Genomic DNA, 26,603 nt, shown 5'->3' on the forward strand with positions numbered 1-26,603 from the left:
CCTTTGGGTATAGTTCTAAATTGCTTTCCAGAATGGTTGGATCAGTTCACAATTCTACCAATAGGGCATCAATGTCCCAATTTCCCCCCTTTCCCTCCAATATTTATCATTTTCCTTTTCTGTCACACCAGCCAATCTGATAGGTGTGAGGTGGTACCTCAGAGTTGTTTTAATTTGCATTTCCCTAATCAATAGTGATTTAGAGTATTTTTTCATGACTATAGATAGCTGTAATTTCTTCATTTGAAAACTGCCTGTTCATATTTTTTAACCATTTATTAATTGGGGAATGACTTATATTCTTATAAATTTGACTCAGTTCTCTGTATATTTTAGAAATGAGGCCTTTGTCAGAGACATTGGTTATAATAATTATTTCCCATCTTTCCACTTTCCTTCTAATCTTGGTGTTGTATCGGTTTAGTTTGTGCAAAAATCTTTTAATTTAATGTAATCAAAATGATCCATTTTGCATTTTATGCTGTTCTCTATTTCTTGCTTGATCTTAAATTCTTCCTTTCTGCATAGATCTGGCAGGTAAACTATTCATTGCTCTCCTAATTTCTTATGGTATCACCCTTCATATCTAAATCATGTCCCCATTTTGCCTTGTCTTGGTATAGGGTGGAAGATGTTGGTCTATGCCTAGTTTCTGCCATACTGTTTTCCAGTTTTCACAGCAGTTTTTGTCACATAGTGAGCTCTTATCCCAGAAGCTGGAGTCTTTGGATTTATCTAACAGTAGATTACTAGAATCATTGACTACTGTGTCTTGTGTGCCTAACCTATTCCACTGATCCACCAGTATATATCTTAACTAGTACCAGATAGTTTTGATAATTACTATAAAGATTTATGTTCTTTGTTAAGGTTTTGCATCTCTTTCTCCATGCTGTTGATTTTCTTTTCACATGTTTTTTCCCTATGTCTTGCTTCTTTTCCCTTCTTTTTCCATTATCATTCTCATTTGGCTTTTAAAGTCACTTTTATCTCTTTTTTTCTTTAACATTTTTACTTAAAGTTTTGAGTTCCAAATTCTATTCCTCCCTCCCCTCCGAGTCAGCAAGTAATCAGATATAGGTTACACATGTGCAATTATGTAAAACATTTTCATATTAGTCATTTTGTATAAGAAGACTCAAGAGAAAAAAAGTAAGAGAAAGAAAGTGAAAAATAGCATGCTTCAGTCTGTATTCAATCAATATCGGTTCTTTCTCTGGAGGCATATAATATCCTTCTTTTATCTCTCTTTTAATTCTTGCTTTAACTCTTCTAAGAACTCTTGTTGGACTTATGTCCAAGCTGCATTTTTCTTTTAGGTTTTACTTGTAGATGTTTTGTAGTCACTGTCTTCTTCTATGTTTTGTTTTGAGTTCTTTTTCTCATAACAACTCTTTATGGTTGGGTTCTTTTCATGTTTGCTCATTCTTCCAGTGTACTTCTTGACTTTATATTAGTGGTGTGTGCTGCACACTTCTGGGTGAGGTAGTGTAGATGTCTTGCCTGAGCTTACCTCCTTTTGTGTCTTTCTGCTGCTTTCACAGCTTAGTCTAGGGGCTTGCAAGTTTTCAGGGCTCCCAAAGCATTGGGACCTAGGGAAAGGTTTGTTCACTGTCCCCTTGGTCGGAGCTCTGCAAATTCCTGACCCAGGTTTGTGTCTGTCAGCTTGGCCTTAGTTGGGGGTACTAGCATACTGCTGTTAAATTTTATTAGCCTGCTGGGAGGTTCTGCGGGTTCAAGGTGACTAAACTGCTGGCTTCCCTATGGTCTGGGTCTCCTGCCCTGGTGATTCTGCTGCAGGTGTATGTGCAGGGCCAAAGGTTAGAACTGAGTCTCTTCTCTGCTCCTGGGCTCAGAGGTACAAAAGATTGAAGGGTTTTGTTTTCTTATCCATTGTTTAACCCACTCACATTTAAAGTTATGATTTAGCTTTATGTTCTCCTTCCTTTGTTTCTCATTGTTTCTTTTTACCCCTGAATTAGGATTTCCTCCCCCCTTTCCTCTGTATTTTTGGTTATTGTGTTTTAATCTGCTTGTCTTAAACAATTCTGTCCCCAACAGCTCTCTCCCTCTCCCCCTCAAGCTCAGCCTCACCTTTACGTCTGCCCTAATTTTAGAGTATCGATTAGCTTATTAATTCCTTTTTCTCCCTTCCTTTTATCTAGTTAACTCATTCGTTGTTCCCTCAGTCAAGTAAAATCCCCCTTCCTCTCTTCCCCTTCCTCTAATTGTTTGGCTTGTTAATCTTTACTTCATTTTCTGTACCTTTTTCTAAAACATACTTCTTTCCTTCATCCTCTTTTTAGACCTCACCTCCATTTTGTTCCATACTCTACTCTTCCCTCAAAAAGGCCCTTGACATCGTACCCCACTATACCCACCTTTCCTTTAGTCTTTGATGAATGCCAATGCCTCTGCTGGATCCTACTATTTCTTTTCACTTTTTATTGTAGACTTTTATTCTTTGACTCATGGCCTTTCTCCTTATTTTCTCCTTCAATCTCCATATTCCTCATAGGATGAAAGCTTCTGCAGTGCCTATTTTGAGTTTGTTTTTCTGTGTTACTGCCTTGGAGATCTTGCCCCCTGCTCCTTTCTTTTGTGCCACACTCTTGGGAATAACAATCCTGCAGGGTTTAGAGAGGATTGCCCAGAGCAGGATTTTTCTACGTCCCTGATTAAGCAGCTCGTTACTACCCCTTACCATACCTGTGATCATTTTTACCCCATTTGCCACACAATCTCCTTTCAGGGTCCATGCCTTCCCACTCAGGAAGCAAATAAAAAAATGACAGAATGGATTCTTCTCTGTTATTTACATATTTCCTTTTGCTTGTTTCCCCAGGAAGTCACAATGTCTGACAAAAGTGACTTAAAAGCTGAGCTGGAACGAAAGAAGCAGCGGTTAGCCCAGATCAGGGAGGAGAAGAAACGGAAGGAAGAGGAACGGAAAAAGAAAGAGGTGAGTGCTAAGGAAGAAGCCCACTCAAGGGCATTTACCGTAATCAGTCTCCTTTGGCCACTGAGAATTTAGGTCTCAGAGATGCTAGTTTATGCCTGGCCTTGCTAGACTTGATAAACAGAATGCCTGTTGTCAGCTTTACCTATCTACTTTGGGCCACCAGAGCTGAGTTCTCCTCATGGCAGCCCAAGGGACACAAGGGAGGAGTCACCCTCTTACTGTCACTCAGGCACATTGTCAGAACCTGGGAGGGACATTAGACACAGTCAGCTGAGGGGGAAGTGAAGGGAAAACAGTGATTTCTATCCCTTTCCTTTGCCTTCCCATTTCTCTTCTCCTTTCCTCTTCTCCCCTCCCCTCCCCTCCTCTCCCCTCCTTTCCTCTCTCCTCCCCTCCTTTCCTCTCCTCTTTCTTCCTTTCACTATCTCAACAGCATCCCTAGTTTCAGTTATCATCACTACACAGATGACTCTCAGATTGATATGCCTAGCCCCTCTCCTTCCTCTAATGAAAAACCAGGGAGCATTTTTTGACCTCATCTCCATTTTCTTCCCTACTCTCCTCTTCCCTCCCTTGATGTCATCCCTCACTGTCTCCAACTTTCCTCCGGTCTTAGATGACGTGATCTTTCTCCTTGCCAATGCCAGTGCCTCTACTAGATTCCATTCCCTTCTCTCTCCTCATGTTGCTGAGAACCAGACTCACAGCTCACTTCCCAGCCAGCACTTCTGAATGCACCACACCTTCTAGCCGTCCTTTATATTTTGTCTTTTCCTATTAGAATGTCAGCTCCTTGAGGCAAGGGAATGACTTACTAGTTTGTATTTGTATCTCCAGAGCTTAGCTAAGCACCTGGCACAAAGTAGGTGCTTAATTAACACTTGCTCAGTCTATCTACCTGTCTGTCATCTTTTCCAGCTGATTGGCACCACTCTCATGACCCCACCCTCTCCTTATCTATTGCTCCTTCCCTGCTGGTTATGAACATGTTCATTTCTCTTTCATCTTCAAAACAAAATAATAACCTTTCCATCCCTTCCATTCCCTCAAGGTATTATTGCTTTTCCTTTTCGTAGCAGTCCTAGGAGAAGCTCTACACTCGCTGCCTGTGCTTCTCCACCCACTTGCTCAGGACCCCTTGCTGTCTGTCTATCTTCCAGCCTCACCATGAACTGAACCTGCCCACTACAAAGTCATCCAGATCTCTGGCTTCTTCTCAATCCTCATTCTCCTTGACTTCTCTGCAGCCTTTGACATGGTTAATCACCCTCTTCTCCTCAATATTCTCTTCTCTCATGGCTCTGTCCTGGTTCTCTTGCTACTCTCTCCGGCTGCTCCTTCTCAGTCACTTTTGCTAAATACTAGTAATGGTGATAATGATAGCTAGTATTTATATAGTACATTAAGATTTGCAAAGCACTTTACAATATTATCTCATTCTATCTTTACAACAACTATTCAAGTTAGTTGCTATTATTAACTCCATTCTACAGTTGAAACTGAGGCAGATAGGGGTTAAATGACTTGTCCAGGGTCACACAGCTAGTAAATATCAGAGGCTGGACCTGAACTCAAACCTTCCTGACTTCAGGCACGGAGCTCTATCCACTGTGCCACCTCTGCCTTTCCCCCTGCCTAGAATGCCCTCTCTTCACTTCTGCCATGTAGCCTTCCTAACTTCCTTCGAAGTTCAGTATAGATTTTTCTCTCCTTTAGGAGGCCCACCCTTAACTCCTCAGTTCCTACTGCCCTTCCTCCCCTAATTTGTTTACTATTTTTATATTTGGTATTTGCTTAGCTGGGTTCTTGCGGTCTCCCTCAGCAGAATGCTGGAATTATCTTACATCTGCGTCTATGACCTGGCGCCCAGTGGGCACCTAAGAGCGGCATCTCCGAGTAGCTTGGGCCGGGCTGGGTAGTACAGTGCTATTGTAGAATGAAGTACGACAGAGTTCTAGGATTTGTAGAAACTTCTTCTCTGTGCTCCTCTCAGAGGTGATCTGTCACCCCCAGGAAGGAGAGGAGAGAAAAATGGCCTCCCCAATTAGACAAGTTCTGCCTGGCTTCAAACCTCCCACCCTCAAGAAGATGCTCCCTGTTGCCTTAGGGTAATTAGTCCCAAGGGCAGCTAGGCACCACAGTGGATAGAGCACTAGACTGGAGGCAGGAAGACTCATCTTCCTGGGTTCAATTCTAGTCTTAGAGACTTATTAGCTGTGTGACCCTGGGCAAGTCACTTCACCCTGTTTGCCTCAGTTCCTCACCTATAAAATGAGCTGGAGAAGGAAATGGCAAACCACTCCAGGATCTTTGGCAAGAAAACCCCACATGGGGTAATGAACAAAGAGTCAGACACAACTGAAAAGGGACTGAACGATGATCAGCCCCAATTCACTCACTTCCCCTTCCCAGGAGCCTTTGGGAATTTTGCGCAGATGAGTGTCTGGGGGCAAGCTGAAGGCTGCCCACCTCCTGGAGGCCTGGTCTTCGTCTTACCGGCCTCTTCCTTTGCAGTTGAGCTCTTTGACCCTTGGACCTCTCCAGGCTGAGCAGTATCCTCTTTACACGTCCTGAAGACTTTCAGCCTTGGCTGGTGTCTCTGGGGCTGTCTTTCTACCCAGGTTACAAAACTGCTGTCCAGGAAAGTTGTGCTTTGGTCAAGGTCACCCCACTAATGTGCAGGAGACCCAGGACACCGTAGCCTTCTGTCTCCGAGACCCCAGCTCTGTCTCCTGGTCAGTGTTCTCAAAGGTCTCTTTGCCTGGGCCTGGCCAGATATGGTTTCTATCCTGGGAGATCAGCAGGAGGTTTCAAACGGGCATTCCTCTCTCATCCAAAAAAGAAAAGTCTTTGGATAGCTCAGAGCCAAATCGCTAAATTCTGTGCAGCCTTTGGAATTTCCCTTAGGGCCAGGCTGTTCTCCCTGGCCTGTGGGCACTGCATTAACACGGGTCCCAGCCATCCTAGGAAGCAGGGCCTCACCACACCTGCAGCCCAGCCAGCCAGAATCCCCGTGCCCTTAGCACGGTGACGGGCAGCTTGCTTTCAGTACTGCTCTCCCTGAAAGGTGGCCAGGCATCCAGGATGCTGCTCGGCTTCTCGGCCTCTGTCCTTCCATCTGCCTGGCCTCCCTTTCATTAGCCAGTGATCGCGGCTCCTCTCTTTGTCCTTGAGACTGGCTTCAGGCACTGATCCTGTCCGTATGCAGGCCAGGCGGATGCTGATGGGGCGGATGCTCATTTCCAGCAAAATCAAAGAAGTTTCGAGATACAATATTTTCCTCCATTCGAGTGTCGATGCTCGGAGAAGTCAAGGGCACGAGTTGTCCCGGGCTAATCACGAGTTTCTTTCGAAGTTGACATTCTAATATCCCACTCGAATTTCACAGAATGATCATGGGATGGGATGTGGTGCAGCAAGTGGCCTTCCACCTTAGGGGTCTGCTTCGTCTTTGTCATTTCATGAATCTGGGGGTGTGGAGGATGGGGGGAGGGGTAGGCAATTCCAGCTGAAGCCAACAGTGGAAGGGGAGCAGGGGCTGGTTGGATCCCGCCGTCCCCCAGTCAGATCTTCCTCCTGTAGGGATCCCAGTGCTGTGAGTCCTGAGTTCAAATCCCAGCTCTCCCCTAACTAGCAAAATGTCGAACCTCTTTGAGTCTTTGTCTGTGCAGTATGAGAAGTAGACTAGAGATCTCTAAGGTCACTTCAGGCGCTGGACACAACTCCAACTGGTTCGATTTTCAGTGGGGGTATTTACAACTCTGAAATCAGCAAACACGGCCTAGATTTATTATTTATTAATTGCCCAGACTTAAGAAAGGGATAGAGAAAATGTTAATGATGAAGATTATACTTAAAAGCCCATCTCATGTTTTAGGTACCATGGGCCTTGGGTCTTTAGCGGCACCCCAGGGCTTCCAGGGTGAAAGAAAAAAAAATCCATTTAACACTGGAAGAACCAGGCCACCGATTGATGCATTAAAAAACCCCAACACTATAATTACATATAATCTGTGCAAATGCACTTTGTTTTTTCACAATAAATTTTAATTGCTGTTTTCTGTTCCTTGCATGACCACAGTTATCCCATGTGCCTCTATAGAGAAAAAACAAACCAACACAGTTGATTAGCACATAGAAAAGGTCTGAACGCAGGTGGAACATGGGACGCTGGCAGACCTCTTACCTCTACCAAGGTGCGTCACCGTGTCCTCTCGACTCTCATCATGCGAGTCCAATCAATTAATCCAGAAACATCTGCTGGTGCTGTTGAGTCATTGCTCAGTGTGGCTGACTCTTGGTGACCCCATTGGGGGTTTTCTTAGCAAAGATACTGGAGGAGTTTACCATTCCCTTCTCTAGCTCATTTTACAGATGAGGAAACTGAGGCAAACAGGGTAAAGTGATTTGCCCAGGGTTACCCAGCTGGAAAGTGTCTGTGACCACTGGGTCACAGAATATGAGCCTTCCTGACTCCAGGCTCTGGGTTCTATCCACTGTACCACCTAGCTGCCCATGTCTGATTCTTTGTGACCCCTTGGACTAAATAAATACCCATGAGATTTTCTTGGTAGGGATGCTGGAGTGGTTTGTCATTTACTTCTCCAGTTTTATGCAGGTAGGGATTAAGTGACTTGCCCAGGGTCACCCAGCTAGTAAGTGTTTGAGGTCATATTTGAACTCTGGTCTTTCTGACTCCAGGCCCTTCATTCTGTCCATGGCACCACCTAACTGCACCTATGTTCCAGGCACAGTGTTAAGCACTGAGGATACAAAAAGAGGCAAAAGACAGTCCCTGTCCTCAAGGAGCTTCCAGTATAATGGGGGAGCCAACATGCAAACACGTCTGTACAAAGAAAGCTGCCCACAGGATAGTTAGGAAACGATAGGCAGAGGGAAGGAACCTTCCTGAGGAGGGGCTGGGAAGTCATCCCTGAGCTCTGTGATTCTGTTGCATTCACTTTGGATTTTGTTCTTTCCAGTCACATTGCAGTAGTTACCAAATATGTTGTTTTCTTGGCTCTGATCACGTCAGTTCATGCATTTCTGCTGCTCCTTGTACCTGTGCAATTATGGGGTGAGAGCATGGGCAGAGCACACTGGCTGGCATCACAGAGCATGCCACAAAGACAAGCCTGAGGAGTTTGAGCCACCCCCAGTCTGGCTGGCATAGGGGTATCTTTCCTGCTGTTAATTTGAGTGGCTCTTTCCTCCTTAGAGCTGTTTGTGTCTTAGCTTGCAGGTACAGCCGCAATTTACTTTAGCTCTTTGCTTATATAGGGAGTTTTAAAAGTTTGTGAAGATGAGGGGCAGCTAGGTGTCGCAGTGGACAGAGCACTGATCCTGAAGTCAGGAGGACCTGAGTTCAAATCCTGCCTCAGACCAAACACTTAATACTTAGTAGCTGTGTGACCCTGGGCAAGTCACTTAACCCCAATTTCCTAAAAACAAAAAAAGAAAAGAAAAGAAAAAATTTGTGAAGATGAGAGAAAACCTGTAGTGTTCCATCTTTTTTGGTCACCTAACCCAGAAGGTGATACCGGATTATTTAAATTCTCTATTTCTTATTCTGTTCCTTTGGGCATTTCATATTTTTGTGAAGTTATCTGTTTCATTTAAATTATTGATTTTATTGCCATATTTTAAAAAATCACCTCTAATACTTCATTTTTTTTTGTGAAATCTTTTTCATTGGTGGGGGAAGAGGTTAGGCAATGGGGTTAAGTGATGTCATATAGCTAGTAAGTGTCAAGTGTCTGAGGTCAGATTTGAACTCAAGTCCTCCTGACTCCAGAGCCAGTGCTCTATCCACTGCACCACCTAGCTGCCCCTAATCTTTTTTCATTTTTGACCATTGTAATTTGGTTTTCTTTTTCTTTTTTAAAATTAACTAAGGATTTGTTGATTTTATAATGTGGTTTCCCTGTTTATCCCTTTTAATCAAGTGTGTTTTTGCTGTTACCTCATCTGAGATCATGATTGCTACCTTTGCCTTTTTTTCTTAACTTCAGCTGAAGCATGATAGATTTTACCCCAACCCCTTATTTTCACTCAGTTTGAATCTTAATGTTTCAGCTATATTTCTTGTACACAGCATATGCTTGGATTTTGCTCTCTAATCCATTATGCTACCCTCTTCTTTTTTATGGTAAGTTCATCCCATTTGCATTCACAATTATAATTAATTATGTATTTCCCTCTATTCTGAGCTCTTATACTTCCTCCTTTCCCTGCCCCCGTTCCTCTTTATACAAAGAACAGGGCTCAGCACTAGTATAGAACCCATTTCCATTCCCTTGCCCCTTTCCTCTTCTGAATCCAGATCCTAGTTCAGGTTCTTCCTCTTGTTTTCATTCCTTTTAACTCTTCTTCATGATTCATTCTCTGAGACTAAAATTTATTTGCTTATGATGAATCACTTCCTGAGTCTACCTGCTCTTCTTCCATCCCCATAGCTCTGCCCTCTTCTTATTTCCTCTGGTTTACCTGTTGAGTTGATTGTCTTTTTACACGAAACACACACACACACACACACACACACACTGTCTGTCTGTCTGTCTGTCTGTCTCTCTCTCTCTCTTCTCTCTTCTCTCTCTCTCTCTCTCTCTCTCTCTCTCTCTCTCTCTCACACACACACCCCCATATGTGTGTTCTGACTTCCTTTGGCTGCTTCAGATGGAAGGTTCAAATGATGGCTACTCCCTCATACCCTGTCTTTTTTTTCCTACTTGTGCACTCTGATTTTGTAAGATAGTCATTCCTCTATTCTTTCTTTCCTAATGTATTCCTCTTTTCCTCTCCCTTTCTTTTCTTCTTTTAAGATTACCTGAACATAAGAAAACCACTCCCTCTGTCTTATTTAATTCTTTCTATGACCTCTGATGACATTAGATTTCTGCAGAGACTCTTGTTTCATCTCTCTTTTTAGAACATAAACATTTCATCTTCGTATCATTCCTTCCTAGTGCTTGTATATAATTTCTATTTCTCTTGTCTCCTGTGTTCATATTTCAAAGTTTCTAACTCATCTCTGGTGTTTTCATCAGAAGCTTTGAAGTTCTCTATTCTGTTTATGGTTCATTCCCCATGTACCACACCCTTCCCCTGCCGAAACTCATATTCAGTTTTTCTAGGTAAGTTATTCTTTGTGGTAAGCCTATATCTTTTGTCTCTTGTGAGATTGCATTTCAAGCTTTCCAGTCTTTTATGGTGGTAGTTGACAAAGCTTGCTTGATCTTAACTGTGGGTCCTTGGTACTGGAACTAATTACTTTCTGGTATTTTCTGGTACTTTCTGGGACCTCTGGTTTGGGGATCTTACATTTTTCATTTGGTGGTTTCTTTTAGAAAGTGATAGGTTCTTTCTACTTTAACTTTGCCCTCTGATTCTAACAGGTCTGGGCAGTTTTCACTCTTGAAATATGATATCCAGTCTCTCTCTCTGTCTCTGATTTTTTTTGTTCTTTGACTGGTTTTCCAGCTCATTTGTTTTACATGTGAAATGCCCTACATTTTCTTCTACTTTTTTTTCCCATCTTAGGGGACCAGAGCACCCAGCCTTCATTCTCCTTCCAGCTTTGCTCTTGACTTTGCAGACTTCAAAACCATGCTGCATCTGCTGTCTCATACTGGAACTTCCCTTGCCACCCAGGGCCTGCTTGCCCTGTAATATTCAACTGCTGTTGTCACCTTCTCACCATGGAATATCCCTCTGTCAGTCTCTCTCCTCCCGCTGGTGAGCTCTTCCTTCCCTTTGTGTATGGGGCCAGGCCAGCCCAGCTTCATTCTCCTCCTGACTCTGTTTCTGACTTTCCTGACTTCCAAACCATGGCCTTGTGAAAGGTGTCTTCATCCCCTCCCCCCAGACACTTTTTATCTTCCCCTATTAGAATGTAAGCTCCTTGAGAGTAGTGATTGTTTTTCTTTTGCTTGTAATTTTATTCCTAACACTTAGCACCAGGCCTGGCAGGTATGAAGCACTTTAAAATGCTTTTTTCTTTCCTTCCCTCCTTTTAATAATTCCTGTTATTTCATGGAATCATTAACTTCTATTTGACATATTTTAATTTTCAGAGATTCTGTTACTTGGGTAAGGTTTTTTACCTCATATTAAATGTTTTTTTTTCTTCCAAGCCTTTCCCCCAGATCTCTGATTCCTTTGCCACTTTCTGTCCTCTAAAGTTCTCACTTTATTTACATAATTTTTTTGCTTTTTTTTTGGTGAGGCAATTAGGGTTAAGTGACTTGCCCAGGGTCACACAGTTAATAAGTGTCAAGTGTCTGAGGTCAGATATAATATCATTTTAAAACTAGTTCTTGCTTTCTGTCTTCTAGGAATTCTCATCGACCTTGTTGTGTCCAAGCTCTGTTTCTCACTGGGGCTTCACTGCTGGGTATCTTGGAGTTAGTTATGTCTTCTGCGTTTGTTACTGGGTGTCCCTGTCTGCATAATCGCTTCTTTTTACTGTCAAGGGGCTTTGCTCGCTTGTTTACTTGTTCTTCCAGACTTGTTTCTTGAACTGTGATTTTATGTGTGGGCTGGACTCTGAACTCCTGGTGGGAATGCTGGGTCTTTGTTTGGTCCTGTTCTGTATTATCTGGGGGGGTCTATTGCTGCTTTTTTCTGGGTTTTGTATGCTGTGCCCTTCAAGGGGCACTTAGGGGTGGCATAGGCCAACGAGATGCAAACTTTCAGTGGCTGCCCTCTTCATCTAAGATTTGCAGGCTCCCTACCCCAGGATGTGACTGGGTAACACAGTTGCATACTTGCCCCCGGCTGGAGCTGTAGTAGACAGTTGCTGGCCCCCCCATCCTGCCAATCAGCTTGAAGGCTCTAGAGGAAGCCCCTCCCCCATCTGCATCTACTATCATGCTCTTGGGTCAGAGCAACAGAGTGATTGGCTCAACTCAGGTTTTCATTGCTTGACCCAACGTCGGTGCTGGGTCTGTGGCCCAAGCGCTGCGGGCGCTCTCCTCTTCTGTTCACAGCCACCCAGTGCTAGGCACCAGCCCAATTTCTGCCCTGGAACGCTCTGTGCAGCCCTTCTTGGCAATGCCTGCAGGCTTCTGGCTGCTTCCCTGGGCTGTCTGGGGCAGCAGCAAGACGTGCTCCTTATATTTAGTGGTTGCCGCTGGGTCTGGTGTTCTTTTTCCAGGCTTTTTTGGAATAGTTATGGGAGAGCAATGCACTGCATCGCTTCCTCCACTGCCAAAGCTGCCTAGTTGTTCTCCTGCCTCATGTCTTCCCCCTCTGATTTATTCTGAACGTGTGGTCCGCATCTCAAGAAGCACCTTGGACTCCGTGGAGCCTCCGAGGTGAATCCAAATTTCCCTGCTGGCCATTTGCAGCCCTTCACGGCCCTGCTTGTGTTTGCAGACTGACCGTACCCTGCTGCCTCTCACATACTCCCTGTTCCCACCAAACTGGCTTCTTGCTCTTCTCACATCTGCCACCTCAGGGGCTTGGCTGCCCCCTACGCCAGGAGGGCTCTCCTCCTCCCCTCTGCCTCTTAGAGCCCCTCGCTTTCCCTCAGAGGTCTGCTTAAACGCCAGGAAGCCTTTCCTGGTCTTCCACCTCAGGCAGGGCTCCTTCCCCTGACATTCCTTGGTATCTTTTGTGTTTCCTTTTCTTGGGTTCACACTGTACCACCACCAGTAGAGTGGAAGCTCCTTCAGGGCAGGCGTTGGTCTACTTTGGGCTTTGTATCTTTAGTGTCCCCTGAACCTAGCATAGAGTAGGCACTTAATTGTTGCACCAACTAGCAGGTCTGAATTTTTCTTGAACGAAGATTAATCAAACATCTTATTTCCCCTAGTGCTAGGTAGCCTTGAAGAAAGTGAGGGTGTTTGCTGGCGGGTATCAGTGTACCAGAAGGAAGAATAAAGGACTATATAGACACCATTAGGGAGAATCAGCACGGACATGCGGACAACGGCCAATGAGCACATTCTGGACTCTATGCATGCCAGAGACCTCTGCGGGCCTAAGACAGTATGACAAAGGTTGCTCAGGGCTGCCAGGCGGCGCCACAGAGCACGGAGCCCTGGGCCTGGAGTCAGCAAGGCCCGAATTAGGCGCTAGGGGGCGCCGCAGTGCACGGAGCCGACTGGAGGGGAGAGGGGCTGGAGTCACTAAGACCTGAGTTCAAATTCATCCTCAGATACTAGCTGGGTGACCCTGGACAAGTTTTTTCACCTCTATCTACCTCAGTTTCCCCCTCTGTAGAATTAGCTATAGGAATGGCACTGATCTCCCAAAACTGCAGCGAGGCTCCACTGAGATAATATTTGCAAGCATGCTTAGCACAGTGCCTGGCACTTACTAAATGTGTGTTTTCCCTTCATTGTCCGAGCCTCGCACAGGCCGGCTCCCAGGACCCTGCTAGGGGAAGCAGACGGCGACAGGGACAGGCCCCTCCCGGAGACATTCCTGAGCTCACGATCCTGCTTCCCACTTTTCCTTTGGTCCAGATGTCTGAGCTGCCAGGCTCCCAGACAGTGCCTGCGAGGAGCGTGTCCCAGGGGCGCAGTTCTGTCTGGTCCAGGGCGAGAAGCGTGTCCGTGTGTCTAGGAGCCCTGACGAGGCCAAAGCTGACCGCTGAGCCCGGGGGCCACCTGGAGCAGTCACGCTGGCTCACACCCACTTCAGGCTCCACTGGGAGACTGGCAGACTGGCCCCCCCTGAGGGCACGGACCGCCTCACTGGTCTGCATGCATCCCTGGTCCCTGGCATGGTGCCTGGCCTTGCGTCCATGCCCAATAAATGCCCTACGGTTGGTTTACAGCACTCACATGTTTTCTCTGGTCTGCAGGAGGCATCGGAGGGGGTCTGGTCGTCTGAGGGCTCAGCCTCTCATCTTCATTCTGACTTCCTCCTCAGCTGGGCTCTCCCACAATGCTCAAGCATACAGGAGCACACATAAGCGGGTACACACAAGCATGAACAGTACGCATGAACCTGAAAACACATGCACACATACACTCACAACTGAGCACACGCATGCACACACGCATGCACGAGTACATGCACAAGCACATGCACACACAACACGCAAAGCACATGTATACATACACAGAGCATAACTGGGCACACACATACACTCACACATGAGCACACACAAGTACATGCACAAGCACATGCATACACGTGCATGCACACACATAACACACGCTCACATGAGCACAACTGAGCACACGCATGCACACATACACATGCACACACAAGTACATGCACAAGCACATGCATGCACATGCTCACTCACACACAGCATGCACGCTCACACGTACACATGAGCACACAGCACAATGCATAACATATACTCACACATATTCACACACATTCACACACAGGGCTAGCGCCATGGACGCCCTCGGGCTCCGGCTGGGAGGTGTGGACCTGCGCTTTGCTCTCCCACGGATTACCCTGCCCGCTCTGGGCTTTCACCTTCGCCTCTCCGTGACTGAGTCTCTTCCCTGCTGCCCTTTCTCAGGCTGACCTGCAGCAGAAGAAGGAGCCGGCTCAGGAAGACTCGGACTTGGACCGTAAGCGGAGGGAGACGGAAGCGCTGCTTCAGAGCATCGGCATCTCTCCGGAGCCGCCGCTAGGTACTTACCCGGGAGGGCTCCGGAGCCGACCGACCGCCGAGCTCAGAGCTTTCTACCCAGGGAAGCCCGCCCCGTGCCCTGCGGCTGCCATGCTCCAAAGGGGCCCTCATGCCTGAGAGAAACGTGTGGCTGTGGCCGGCGCATGTCCTCATGTTTTAACCCTTGATTTTCTGTTGTTGTTTCTTTTTCGTCTGGTTTCATTTTCTGGGCCCGGAGCGTGGGGATGGAGGAGGCACCACTTTAGCGGTCGGGGCCTTCTCGGCCTGTCTTGTGGCCAATCAGAGGCAAGCACTCATGGAAACAGTCAGGGACTGCCTTGGTGTCCAGCGCAGGGGCAGAAGCTGGGGGAGCTCCCAGCCCCGTGCTGAGGCTGTGGCCTTGGGGACATCCTTCTGATGGATCAGCACGTGCCAAGGCCTGACCAGACTCTTTTGCCAGTGTCCCTGGCCCGGGGCTGATGGGGAGCAGGGTGGCGGAGCCTGGCGGCTTTTCCATCTCTGTGTTAAACATCACTTGTCCAGGATTTCCAAGAGTGGAGACCACACACCAAACAATTGGCTTTTTGTTCTCCTGCTCACTTTCCATTCATTCCAGAATCTTCACTGGGGTAACTCCCTGGGGAGCAGCCAGTAGATGAATGGGAGGTGGGCAGGGGGTCTCCATTCTTCAGACAGAGGACAGTTTCAGGTCCCTTCCTTGTCCAAAGTGCGGCTCTTGCGGGAGTGGGTGGATAGGTTATGCTAGAAGCAGGCTTGGGCTTTGAGCTTAGAACAGGCTCCTGAGCTGGGTCACCAGGGCTCTAAGGGGGTACGACCGATGGTCCCGCCTGTGGGGAGCTCTTTGAGAGGCCCCTTGACCCAGAGAGAAGCCGAAGTGTGACTCCAAAGACCCTCCCACTCCCACTCCCACTCCCGCTTTGAACCTGAGTGGGGCCTGTCCCACAGCTTCTCATTTGTGTATCTGTCCCAGGGTGTTACTTTCCTCTGTGTAACTTGAAAGGGCTTCACTAGGTGGTCATTTTTCCAACACTCATAGTTCCATGATTCTGGATCTAGTGGCCGTAAATTGGGTGCCAGTTTCACAAGGCCCAAAGTTGGACCTCGTGAACAGTTGGGACACTGGACTTACCCTGGTGTCACAGGCTGGGTCACTGAGGACATGCGGCTGGGAAATCTTGTGGGGGAGGGGATAGTGGTAGCTAGCTAGTCAGGCTTTCTCCAAGGCCCCAGAGATTGGTCCTAAAAGCTCAGCAACACGGACACCTGCCAAGGATGGCTGTGGTGTCTCCTCCTTGCCCCTCCCCACTTAGAGGACCTCAGAGGAATCGAGAGCACATGACCCCACCTTGACCAAGGAAGCACCCGCTTGGCATCTGCCCAGGGACCCCTCCTGCCTGGCTCATGCTCTGCCGTCCCCAGGGAGCTTCCAGATTGCAGTCAGTGACATCATAGTGAACCCACATGAACACTCCCAGGTCTTGACAGATCTGCTTTTGTGTGTTACACCCTCTGCCTTATTAAATAAATAAGAGACAATTACAGATGATGGGAACCAAATGGCGGGGTCTCCCCTAAATGTGCGGCCTCTGCCTTTTTCAGGCTAGTGGAATGAGCCTGGGCTGGGGCCAGCCTGGCAGGTAGGTGGGGCCCCATTCTGGCTTCTTTCTGAAGGACATTTGGAGGGAAAAAAAACCATGGAATTTCTTTAGCTTTGCTGTTCACTAGCTTTGCTCTCAGACCTGCAATGATTTTCCTTTTTCCTTCAAAAAGTGGCCCCCGGGGCAGGCATGTGACAGCGCTTTCACTTTGGTGGTCTGAGGGCTAGGGAATACAAGTCCTGGGCACAGTGAACCCTAACTGAGTGAAGAGCTGGCCCCCTCCTTCCCCATGGGAGCCTCCATGCTCTGCTCCTCCCCCACACTCAAGAGACCCAGACCCCCCCAGGGGAAGGACAGAGGGGGACGGACTGGGTTGAGCAGGCAGGGAGACTTCCTGGGGCTTTCATTTGTCACCAGGGCCACTCCTGCCCTAACCAAGCCCAAGGCGGCCCTGGCCCCAAGCCACTTTGGCCCCAGTGACCGGCTTTGGTTGGCTAGGGCCGGGTGGCCTTGGAATCACAGTCGACCCTGTCAAAACTCATTTCAAACTTTAATTTCCAAAAATCTGTAAAATTCACTTGACTTTCTTCCTTTTCCTTTTCTTTCCTTTTTTTTTTCTTGTCTCATTTCAATCTCCTGCCCATTCGATCGATTTCTTTTGACTCCGTTTGCTTTGGTTTGTCTGACGCTGCTGTCACCAGTGCAGTCGCTGCATTTTGTAACATGGGATACCTGTTATTTTCATTATTTAGTCCCAACCCCTATGTCTCCCTCCTCGAAATCAGCGAGCACACCTAGCGAGGCCGGCAGCCAAGATTCTGGAGACCTGGGACCACTGACCAGGTAAGGAGGACCCTGGCACCTCCCTTGGGGTTGGGGGTGGGAGTGCTGGGGAGCAGCTTCTGCTACGGGGCTGTGCACATGGTGACTGTTTGTCCTGGCCCTCTCCTGGGTGGCTGGCTCAGTGCTCCCTGCGGTCCTGAGAGCTCCTACTTCTGGGACCTCCACGGTCTGCAAAGGGCTTCTCCTCAGCAGATCCAGGGGTCATTGGTTCAAGGACTCTTGTTCCCATTTCACAGATGAGTGGGGGGTCAGAGCTAGGCTTCAGCCTCTGTTCTCTTAGCTCTGGGTCCCCATCCCACTGTCTGTTACCTCTCTCAATGTTGACAAGAAGAGTATTCCTCTTGTTCCAAGGTTGAGCTCTGTCCAGACTGGACCTATTCCCATTCTCTTTTGACTTGGCTTTCATGAGCATTTGTATGGGGGGCAGAAATCAGGCTGTATCTACATAGCACAAAGGGACAGGAGATTAATTGGGAATCTTGGGAACGTTTGGAAACCCAAGACCAGAGAGGGACTTGGCATTAGTTTGAACCATCTGGGCTGCCCAGGTTGGTGTCCAGGCTGCCAGACCTCCCAGGAGAACAGAAAGGGCTTGATGCCTGCAAGGGCAGGGAGGACAGAGGCAGAGAAACAAGGCAGCTTAGAGGGAAGGATTTCTGGATCCCGGAGGAGGTGGGTGAGTGGGAGGCCAGGGTGTGTGAGGGCTAACACCCACTTCTAGCTATCCTCCTGCTAAGAGGCAGAAACCTGAAGCCAGCGGGTGTCGTCCCCCACCCTCCCAAAGGAGGAAGAATTTGGCCCGCTGGCCAAATAGCTCTGAAAACCCACTCTCCCAGTTCCATCCATTGAGGTTCTTGCTTCAAGTCCAAGAGACCTTGGCCGTCTGTCCCACAGCTGGGTCTCCCCTTCAGCCCTGAACCTCTGGGTAACTGGGGTAACCCCTGTCCCTCTAATTCAGGGCTATGGGGGAATGCAGGAGGCAGTGATGGCCTCTGCCTACCTTCTGTGCTCCTTCTCTGAGAGAATGACCAGAATGACTCGCAGGTCCCATGGTGGGAAGAAGACTCTCTTCTCCTAGAGAATCCCACTTCTTGGTCCTATGGGTGACAGCACGGGAAAGTGCCCATGGCTTAAGGCCAGTGAAAGATTCAGAGTCAGTGGACCAGGGTTCAAATTCCATCTCTGCCGCTTACTACCCATGTGACCTTGGTCAAGCCCCTTCCCTTCTCTGTCTCATTTTCATCTTTGTAAGAGGAGGCCCTAGACCCGAGAGGGTCCTTGCAGTTCTGCGTTGGGGGCCCAGGCTTTGTGAAAAGCTCAGCAGCTGCCTCTCCCCAGGGGAGGAGGAGCTGTGGGTTCAGGGTGCCCTCCGGTGTTGGGGGAAGGGACACGGTCTGCGGCTTCCTTCGAGGAAGCCTGTGGCTGGAGGCTCGGACCCTGGTACCATCCTCTGTGGCTCCTCCCGTGACTGGCTACTTGGAATTGGAACCTGGAAGGGCTGGGTCAGGCAGGGGCTCTGCTGCCCAGGGCCTTTAGAGGAACTTTACTTTAGGGAAAGAGCCTCCTCCCTTTTATGCCTAGGGCATAGGCCCCTGCCCTTCGGAGCTCTGCTGGTTCTAGCCAAGGGAACCCACTCCAGGGGCTGCCAATCTCCCCTCTTTCCCTGGCCGTCCTCCTCAAGCTGACTCCCTCCTCTCACCTCCCGTTCTTACTTCCTTTCCGCAGTCCCTCTTTACACTCCCCCTTCCAGCCAATCCAGTCATCACGTCTCTTGCCTCTTTAAGGTGAACACAGGCAGTCTGGACATCGGCCACCCACTCACGTCTGCTTCTCAGAAGGGTCCCCGCTATCCCAAAGTAACCCTGAGAGCTCTGGGAAATCCTCCCAGCATTTCTGATGATAGCACTGAGGGTCCCTGAAGATTTCACCACACTGTAAAGATATTATCTATTTGACTGTCCCAACAAGCCAGGCTGGCTATCACCACTCCCATCTTATAGATAAAAAACAGAGACCCAGAGAGAAAAATCACATGCCAGGGTCACACAGCTAAGGAACGTTGGAGGTCTCCAAGTCCAGCATTCTGCCCTTAGGACCACCTCTCGGTCCTTAATCCAGCCACACCCCTGCTCCATCGGCACTGGAGGAACACTGCTGTCTGGGGCAGGAAGTGGGTCCACCATTGTTCCCTTGGTTGGATACATTGCCTTAGAATGTTTCTAGATCATTCAGATGTCCTGCTGCCGTCACCACCTATGGAATATTTCAAGAGTCAACAAGGAGGAGCTGGAAGGAAGGTCGTCATCTGATCTCAGCCCTCATTGAAAGGGGAAATGTCTTGTATTTGGTCACCCAGCTACTAAGTGTCAGGAACAGCATTCCCATCTGTCTCTCTGCTCCTCACTAGACTGTCCACCAAGCACAGGTCAACCTTTTCCTAAGGCCTACAGGGAGGGACCTGCAGACCTTGAGATGAGATCTCTGGCTGGGAGTGGCCAACCTCCACGGGCACACTCAGAGCAGCTGGGAGGCTGCTCCTGACAACCTCTGAAACCAGCAGGGTGGGCAGCCTAGGGTGGTCTGCCTAGAAATGAAGTAGCCAGAGCATTGGCAGGTGCTTGGAGGCACTATAGGAGGATGGTGCCTGCTGGCCTCAGGCGTTCCTGGGGAGATGGAGGGGATGTGACCGAACGGTCCAGTTTGGCATTCCAGTGCTTGGCCCTCTTCTGTACTTTGGGTCCACAGCTCACACCAGTCAGTGTTCAGAATTCACTTTGGCAACTGTGATAGCTCAGTGTGTTTGATACACAGGTGTGTACCATCTCTTCTGGGAGGTCAGCTGAGAAGCTACTGGTGACGAGGGGAGGAGCGGTCTTTATGCTCACTCAGCAGGGTCTGGGGTCATTTAGCTGTAGTGGTCAGTGGATGTCTATACTCTCCATTTGGGACCACTCAGCTCCAAGGCAGTGGTCCCCAGGGTGACCAGGGCACCCAAGGCCTGGTCTCTGGAGAGAGCAGTGGCTGGGGGATCTGAAGCATGGTCTGGCTTCTGGGGCTGGCTAGGGGCAGTGGTCCACGTGGCCTGTGCTGGCTGACTCCCCTACGAGGACAGTGTAGTCCCGGGGCATAGTCTCTGGTGGTACAGCAGTCTGGGGGCACAGTGGCAGTGCAGGTGATGAGGTGATGCCTGGGGAGGACGCTCAGATGAGATATGGGCCTGGGGCTCTTAGACCCAGGGGGCCATTTTTGTGTTGGGCTGGCTGGCTCCTGAATCAGCTTCGTGGAGACGGTGAGTGTGTCCCAGCTCTCCCCACCCCGTGCCGTGTTTGTCAGGACTGGCCCTGCTATATCAAGCCCAAGATGGTCCTCGTTGGCGGCGTTTGGGAGGCTGCTATTCACGGCTGTTAGCTTGTGGGCCATGGGACACTCTTGCCCATAATTATCATGTCAAGCAAATCCAACCATCCTCCTTCCCCAAAGAGCAACACAGGAGGATTTCCAACAGCAGATGAAAGGCTTGGGCAAACCTTCTTTCATTTTCCAGAGTGCAGTGGCTTGGGAATGAAAGGTTTGGACAGGAAGGGCTGGATCAGGGCTGAGGGAGCTAAGACTGTTCAGCGTGCAGGAGAACAGAGGCATTGTTCTATCCTGGGTTTCCTCTCCCAAGACGCTGGAGCCCGAGGGAGATGGGGAGATTCCCTGAGCCAGGCCCTTCTGTCAGAGACAGTGGAGGCCCAGGGAGGTGCAGGGAGCCTCCCCAAGTCACACAGCTGGGAGCTGGGTCCAGTGCGCTGACCGCTGTCCCACATAGAGGAAGAATTGTCTCGAGAGACTGCTGGGCAGAGAAGAGCCACTGACTGGGAGAGGCCTCAGAAGCCGAATCAATTCAAGGCTTTCATTTTACAGATGGGGCAACTGAGGCCCACAGGGGAAAGAACAGAAAGAATGAGGTCCGAATGTGCTGCCGGAGACTGGCTCCATAGGAGGGGAAGCAGCCTGACTGGGAAGGTTTGGATTTCCTTGGACTTCGCTCTTGGATTTCCTCTTCCAGAGCCTGGAGAATGAGGCTGTCTCTTCCCAGTGAGGCTGTCAGCGGGGTGAGAAGGGTGCCCCAGGGAAAGCTTCCTCTGCCTCTGGAGATGGAAATTCTCCGAATCTCACTTGTTGCTGGTGCCTCAGACACCTGCCAGACCGAGGGGCATCTTCAGCATCAGTGGGCAAAGGGGCATCAGGAACCGTTTTGCTTTTGATAATGAAAATTTCTGAACATTCTCCCTTTGTAGAACTTTCGTATGCCCCCCTTTTATTTTTTATAAAAAGAGAGTAAGGAAACACATCCTATCGCAAGCAGGTTATCCAACAGGCAATTAAGGCAGAGAATGAAAAAAATGTTCCGCCTCAGAAGTGTCTGAAGCATCTTTGATCTTTCCCCCAGCCTGGAAAGCTGCCTATGCAGGTCAAAAACTTTCCTGTTCTTAAACAAACAACAAAATCCCAAACCTTCGCTGGCCCCTAGTGCCTCCGCAAGCTATCATACCATCAAGCTCCTGGAGAAAGCCTTCTTCCTCTTGTCTCTCTCTCTTTTAAATCCTCTGCAGTTAGTCTGGCTTCTGACCTCATCTCTCCATTGAAAGTGCTTGCTCCAAAGTTACTAATGACCTCCTCTTAATCTCCAAGTGCAACGTTCCTTCCCCAACCCTCCTCCTACCTGACCTCCTTGCCTCCTCTGGCGCTGTTGTGTGCCCTGTCCTCCTGAACACTCTCTCCTCTCTGGGTCTTTATGACCCTGCTCTCTCTCATGGTTCTCCTACTCCCTGTCTCACCTTCCTCTCTTTCCTTTGTGGGATCTTCCTCCAGGTCCTGTGTCGAGGCACGGAAGTCTCACAAAGCTCTGTCCTGGGCCCCTTCTCCTTCTGTGCTTCATGACCTCATCATGCCCCATTTATTCTGAGCATATTTTGTTATAAAACTACATATGTGCACATTGTCTCCCCTAGTAGAATGTAAACACTAGTGGGCAGGAACTGTTTTCATTTTTATCTTTGTATTTCCAATGCCCAGCACAGAGAGGACCTGGCACATAGTAGGCCCTCAGAAAATGGAATTTGGTCCAGGTTCCTGAATCCCTGTTTGGGTTGTTCCATTTGCATCCCATGGCCATCCTGAGCCCCAAGGCAGAGGACTCATTCAATCTGCTGCCTGGCTAGGATAGCAGTCTCTTCCCAGGGATGAGCTGAGCACGGTGAGCCTTATCCGAGGAAGTACTGGGCAGTTGGGCACAAGTCAGCTGCACCAACACCTGAGAGTCTGGAAAGGGTCATCATGGGGTTAGATGGCCAAGAACTTCCAGGCAAATGCAGGCCAGTCTCTAGACCAATTCCTTGCAACCAAGTGCTTCTAACCATCAGTAGAAACTGCTTCCTGAGCAGAATCCTCGCAATGATCTTGAGATGATGAGGGAGGGACTTGAGGTTCAGAGCCCAGAGAACACTTCTAACAGAAATCAGTTTAACTGACCCCATCACTTTGGTTGTGAGAAGCTCCTTCTGAAAGGTAAGTGTCTAGAATAAGCAAGTTCCATATTGGATTCTGGATCCCACTTAGTGCTATATTTGGGGATTTATAAGAGTTCTTCTAGAGGTGTCTAGGGAGCCTATACATTTCTACTGCTTGGTTTGTGGGCCCTGACAATGAAGGCGGTGACGTGACACACAAGTCTACAGTTTCCCTGAACATGGGTGCCTTCCTGTGTACTTCTTGTTCTGGGTTACTTGGATGTTTGCACTTGGCTTTTCCTCCAGTGCATGGCTATCTCCCTTCTGCTAAGCTGCCTTGAAAATGAATAGCCTCTGGATCCTCAGGGACCCCGGAGCAGAACAGGATATGAAATTTCATAATAGAGTTTATGTATTCAAGTCAACCAGGCTAAAATTAACTGAGTTACAAAACAATATAGGTTAGTTATAGAATAATTATAGGAGGCTGAGATGTATCTCTTTCAAAGTTGGATGAATCTAACAAAAAACTATACAGACCAAAAAAAGAAAACACAGATGAACAGTACTGAAAATTAGATTTGAAAGACAATATCTTCTGAATGGAAATATTAAAGAATGTACATATTTATCACCATCATATGATATCTTCATAAAGCTGATCACGTACATATAAATCATAAATAAATGTTAAAAGGCAGAAATAGTAAAGCATCTTCTTTAGATTATAGTTATTAACTAATATACAAGAAAAAATGCAGACCTACAGAGAGGCTAAGTAGTAACATCATGGACAATGAGGTCAAGTAACAATAACTGTGGATGGAAATAATTAACAACTATGTTAAGGCACATCAAAAAAATGAGGCAACATGAAAAAATTTGGGGATGCAGCTAAAACACTCCTAAGAAAAACAGGGTGACTAAAATGGAAAAAGACGGGAATAATGACCTGAGAATACAATTGACAGATCTAGAAAATAAACAAATTAAAACCCAGACAAGCATAGAAAAATAAGCCTTGAAAATAAGAGGAGAAATAGACACAAGTGAAAACAAAAGAACTATAAAAATGACAAGCAAAACTAGGAGCCGGTTTCTTTTTAGTGCTAACAAAATCATTAAACCACTGGCTAATGGCCAAAAAGGAGAGGAAGATCCAATGACCAAAGTAAGAAATGAACAAGGTGGATTGATAGTGAGTCAAGAACAAATAAAAACAGGAATCATGAGCTTATATACGCAATTTAGTGCCAGTTAACCGAGAACTTAAAGAAAAAGAATGCCTACCCATTAACTAGGAAATATCCAAATTAACAAAAGAAGAACCCGTTATCTTAAAGAATGCAGTCTTAGAAACTGAAACTGAGCAAGCAGTGAATGAATGACCCCAGGAAAACTAAACAAACCAAAACTTTGGCCTAGACAGATTTAGAGAGGTATTCCGCCAAGCTTGTTCAGCACTATTAATATTTATTCCACTGAAGTCATTCTCAACAATTGAGAATGCACTCTCAAATTATTTTATGAGACAAATGTAGAACTAATACTAAAACCAGGGAGAGGTATAGAAGAGAAAGAAAACTATAGACCTATATCACTAATGAATATTGATCCCCCCCAAATTAAGTAATATCTTAGCAAAGAGACTACAGCAATATCTGCCCCAATTATTCACCATGAACAAATCAGATTCACAGCAGGGATTGAAAGATGATGGAGCACCTGGTAAGCCTGGGCACGTTCAGAGTTATTGTGGCCAGAGACTAAGGCTGGACATTAACAGAACAACTAGTCTAATTAGTGACATAAACAGCAGCCAGGTGCGGAATGAAGGGAGGCCACAGATTAATTCCTTGGCCCTGGGCCTTCTTCTGAGAAGACCCCTCGAGAGCCCTTCCCTCACCCCGTTGCCTGGCACTGACCCCTGTTTGTCCTTTACCTGGCTTCTCTCTCACCCTGGGTCTGGGGACCGCACATGTTTCTGTGTATGTAAATGGCACTGACTTGATCACAAGATGGTTTTTTTCACCCTTTTTGTTAACCCTGTGTGTTCTTTCTCCCTTTGTGCTGCACAACTGATAACCAGCTGCCTTAGGACCCTGCAATGGGACACTGACCCCTCAGTGCTGCAGCTCCAGACAGACTCAGACATTGGGTATTCGTCAGCTCTTTTGTTCTGTGTTTGGTTTTCTTTGCAAAGGCTGTGTTGGAAAGGCTGGGCTCTTGTCTGTCCCCCTCTGCTGAATCTGCTGATTTCCTTCCAGTCATTCCCTGAACTTCAAAGGAAGCATCTTTTTGAGGAAAAGAAGCCACAAAAAGATGACCATTGCTACCCCTACCCATGTGACCCCTTTTTCTTTCCAAGAGGGACAAGGGGAACAGCTTCATCCCCCCAAGTTCCTCACATGCCTCTGTGTGAGGATGGGATTGACGAGCCTCACATCAGCTGGGCTTTCCTTGACTAACAGCGTGTGGGGTTCTGTTTCTGTCTGGGGTCCCTATTCAAGAGCTCCTCCTGTGTCCTGTGTGCTGCCCAATCTCTCCTTACCCACAGGGCCTCATAATAACCACTGGTCATTAGGGCTGGGGTGTTTGTTGGTGCCCAGGCCTCTGGAGAAACCTATTGAAGCAGTGGTGAGGGAGTGGGTTCTCCAGGCCTGCGGGCTGGTTTTCCCAGTGGTCCTCACCAGCAGCTCTGCTCAGCTGAAAGACGCTGTGTCAGGTGGGGAAGGGGAGTATAGGAACCGAGGCCCTGTGCCTTCCAACACACCTCAGGAAGTGGCCCAAGTGAGCAAGAAAGGAAACACGGACAGGGTTCTGGGGATCAGGCGCACCCTGGGCGGGGGAGGAGGGAGAGCATGAAAGAAGCAGTCGAGGCGGGGCCTGCAGTTCTCTGAGCCTTCTGGAGCAATGCAAGGTCCACCAAGGCCAGTCCCCCATTTAACAGATGAGGACATTGAGGCTGAGGCAGAGAAAAGACCAAATCACAAGGTCATAAGAACAACTACAATCCTGGAGTTCCTTATCCTAGAATTCATGTATCATAGAACATCCCAGAATGTCCTAGAATATCACAGAACATCCTAGAATATCCTAGAACATCCTAGAATACTTGAAGAGTTTCCAGGCACTTTGCAGATAGGCACTCTGTTGATCCTCATGACAGCCCTGGGAGGGAGGTGCTAATATTATTATCCCTATTTACAGATGAGGAAACTGAGGCTGGGAGAAGTGAAATGGGAAGCCCAGGGTCACCCAGCTGTCAATGTCTGAGACAGGATTTGAATCCAGGTCTTTGGATTCCAACTCCCATTAGACTTTCCTGCCTCTCTGGGAACTTAATCTCACTGCCTCCACCCTGCCCCCCAGCCCTCCACAGTCTGTGCTTGTTCCAAGCAGAACTTCCATCCATGGTCACTTCTGGCTGCAGTGTGGGCCCTGGTAGAGGCCTTGGGGAAGCCTGTTCTGAGAGCATTTCTGTCTGCAGCTGGTCCTGGGGCCTTGGATGGACCATTTACCACCCCAACTGGAGAGGCTGAGTCATTTCCAAAGCCCTCCTGGAACAGTGCTCCTGGAGCTTTCTTGGTGGGTGTATGTGACTAGGAAGCTGCCTCCTCCTGGAACCCATTGCATTTCCATACCTGAGACCTCCAGCCCAGGCATCAGAGGGGATGCTGATGGACTGTCTGGGGTCAGCCCAACTTCCTGAGTGCCTTGGTTTGAAGTTCTCTGATGCCCCAGGCCAGCAGAGGGGGCCCGGGGCTGTGGCATCTAGGACAGTGAGAAAACTTGGAGATGGGTATGGCCTCACCAGAAGCTAGCTTGGGTGCCCGGGATCAACTGAATCTGTGGGGCTGGTAGGAAGGAAGCCCAAGTGAAAAGGTCAGCCACAGGCAGCAGTCCCATCTACCAGAGGAGAGTGGCCAGCAGAGTAGCTTCAGCATGGCCACTGGGGGCAGCCAGCCAAAGAGACCTGCAAAGGCCTCTAGGTGACTCAGGCATCAGCCCATCTGCTTGTGGTGAAGGGGCACAGGACAGGGGTCAGGAGGCCAGAGTCCATAGGAAGCCAAGGCTTGGAACCAGTGGAAGCTTCTCAGAAA

The 26,603-nt window shown here is 48.2% G+C and overlaps 1 protein-coding gene across 6 annotated transcripts in view; it reads left to right on the top strand.

Moving 5' to 3' along the window:
• DYNC1I1 (dynein cytoplasmic 1 intermediate chain 1) overlaps positions 1-26,603 on the top strand; it is a 193,159-nt gene that overhangs the window by 20,779 nt on the left and 145,777 nt on the right. For 2 of the 6 annotated variants that reach the window (XM_020999971.2, XM_020999975.2), the window contains exons 2-5: positions 2,846-2,962; positions 14,451-14,565; positions 16,864-17,005; positions 24,590-24,658. In XM_020999971.2, coding sequence (XP_020855630.1) covers positions 2,855-2,962; positions 14,451-14,565; positions 16,864-17,005; positions 24,590-24,658 — 434 coding nt within the window. In that variant the 5' untranslated portion in view covers positions 2,846-2,854. Of the gene's footprint in view, positions 1-2,845; positions 2,963-14,450; positions 14,566-16,080; positions 16,202-16,863; positions 17,006-24,589; positions 24,659-26,603 lie in introns of those variants that run through there. The other 4 variants (XM_020999972.2, XM_020999973.2, XM_020999974.2 and 1 more) reach the window with 4 other exon arrangements.

The sequence above is a fragment of the Phascolarctos cinereus genome, unplaced genomic scaffold, assembly GCF_003287225.1.
Source record: "Phascolarctos cinereus isolate Bilbo 61053 unplaced genomic scaffold, phaCin_HiC Scaffold_1;HRSCAF=81, whole genome shotgun sequence".
Taxonomy (NCBI): Eukaryota; Metazoa; Chordata; class Mammalia; order Diprotodontia; family Phascolarctidae; genus Phascolarctos; species Phascolarctos cinereus.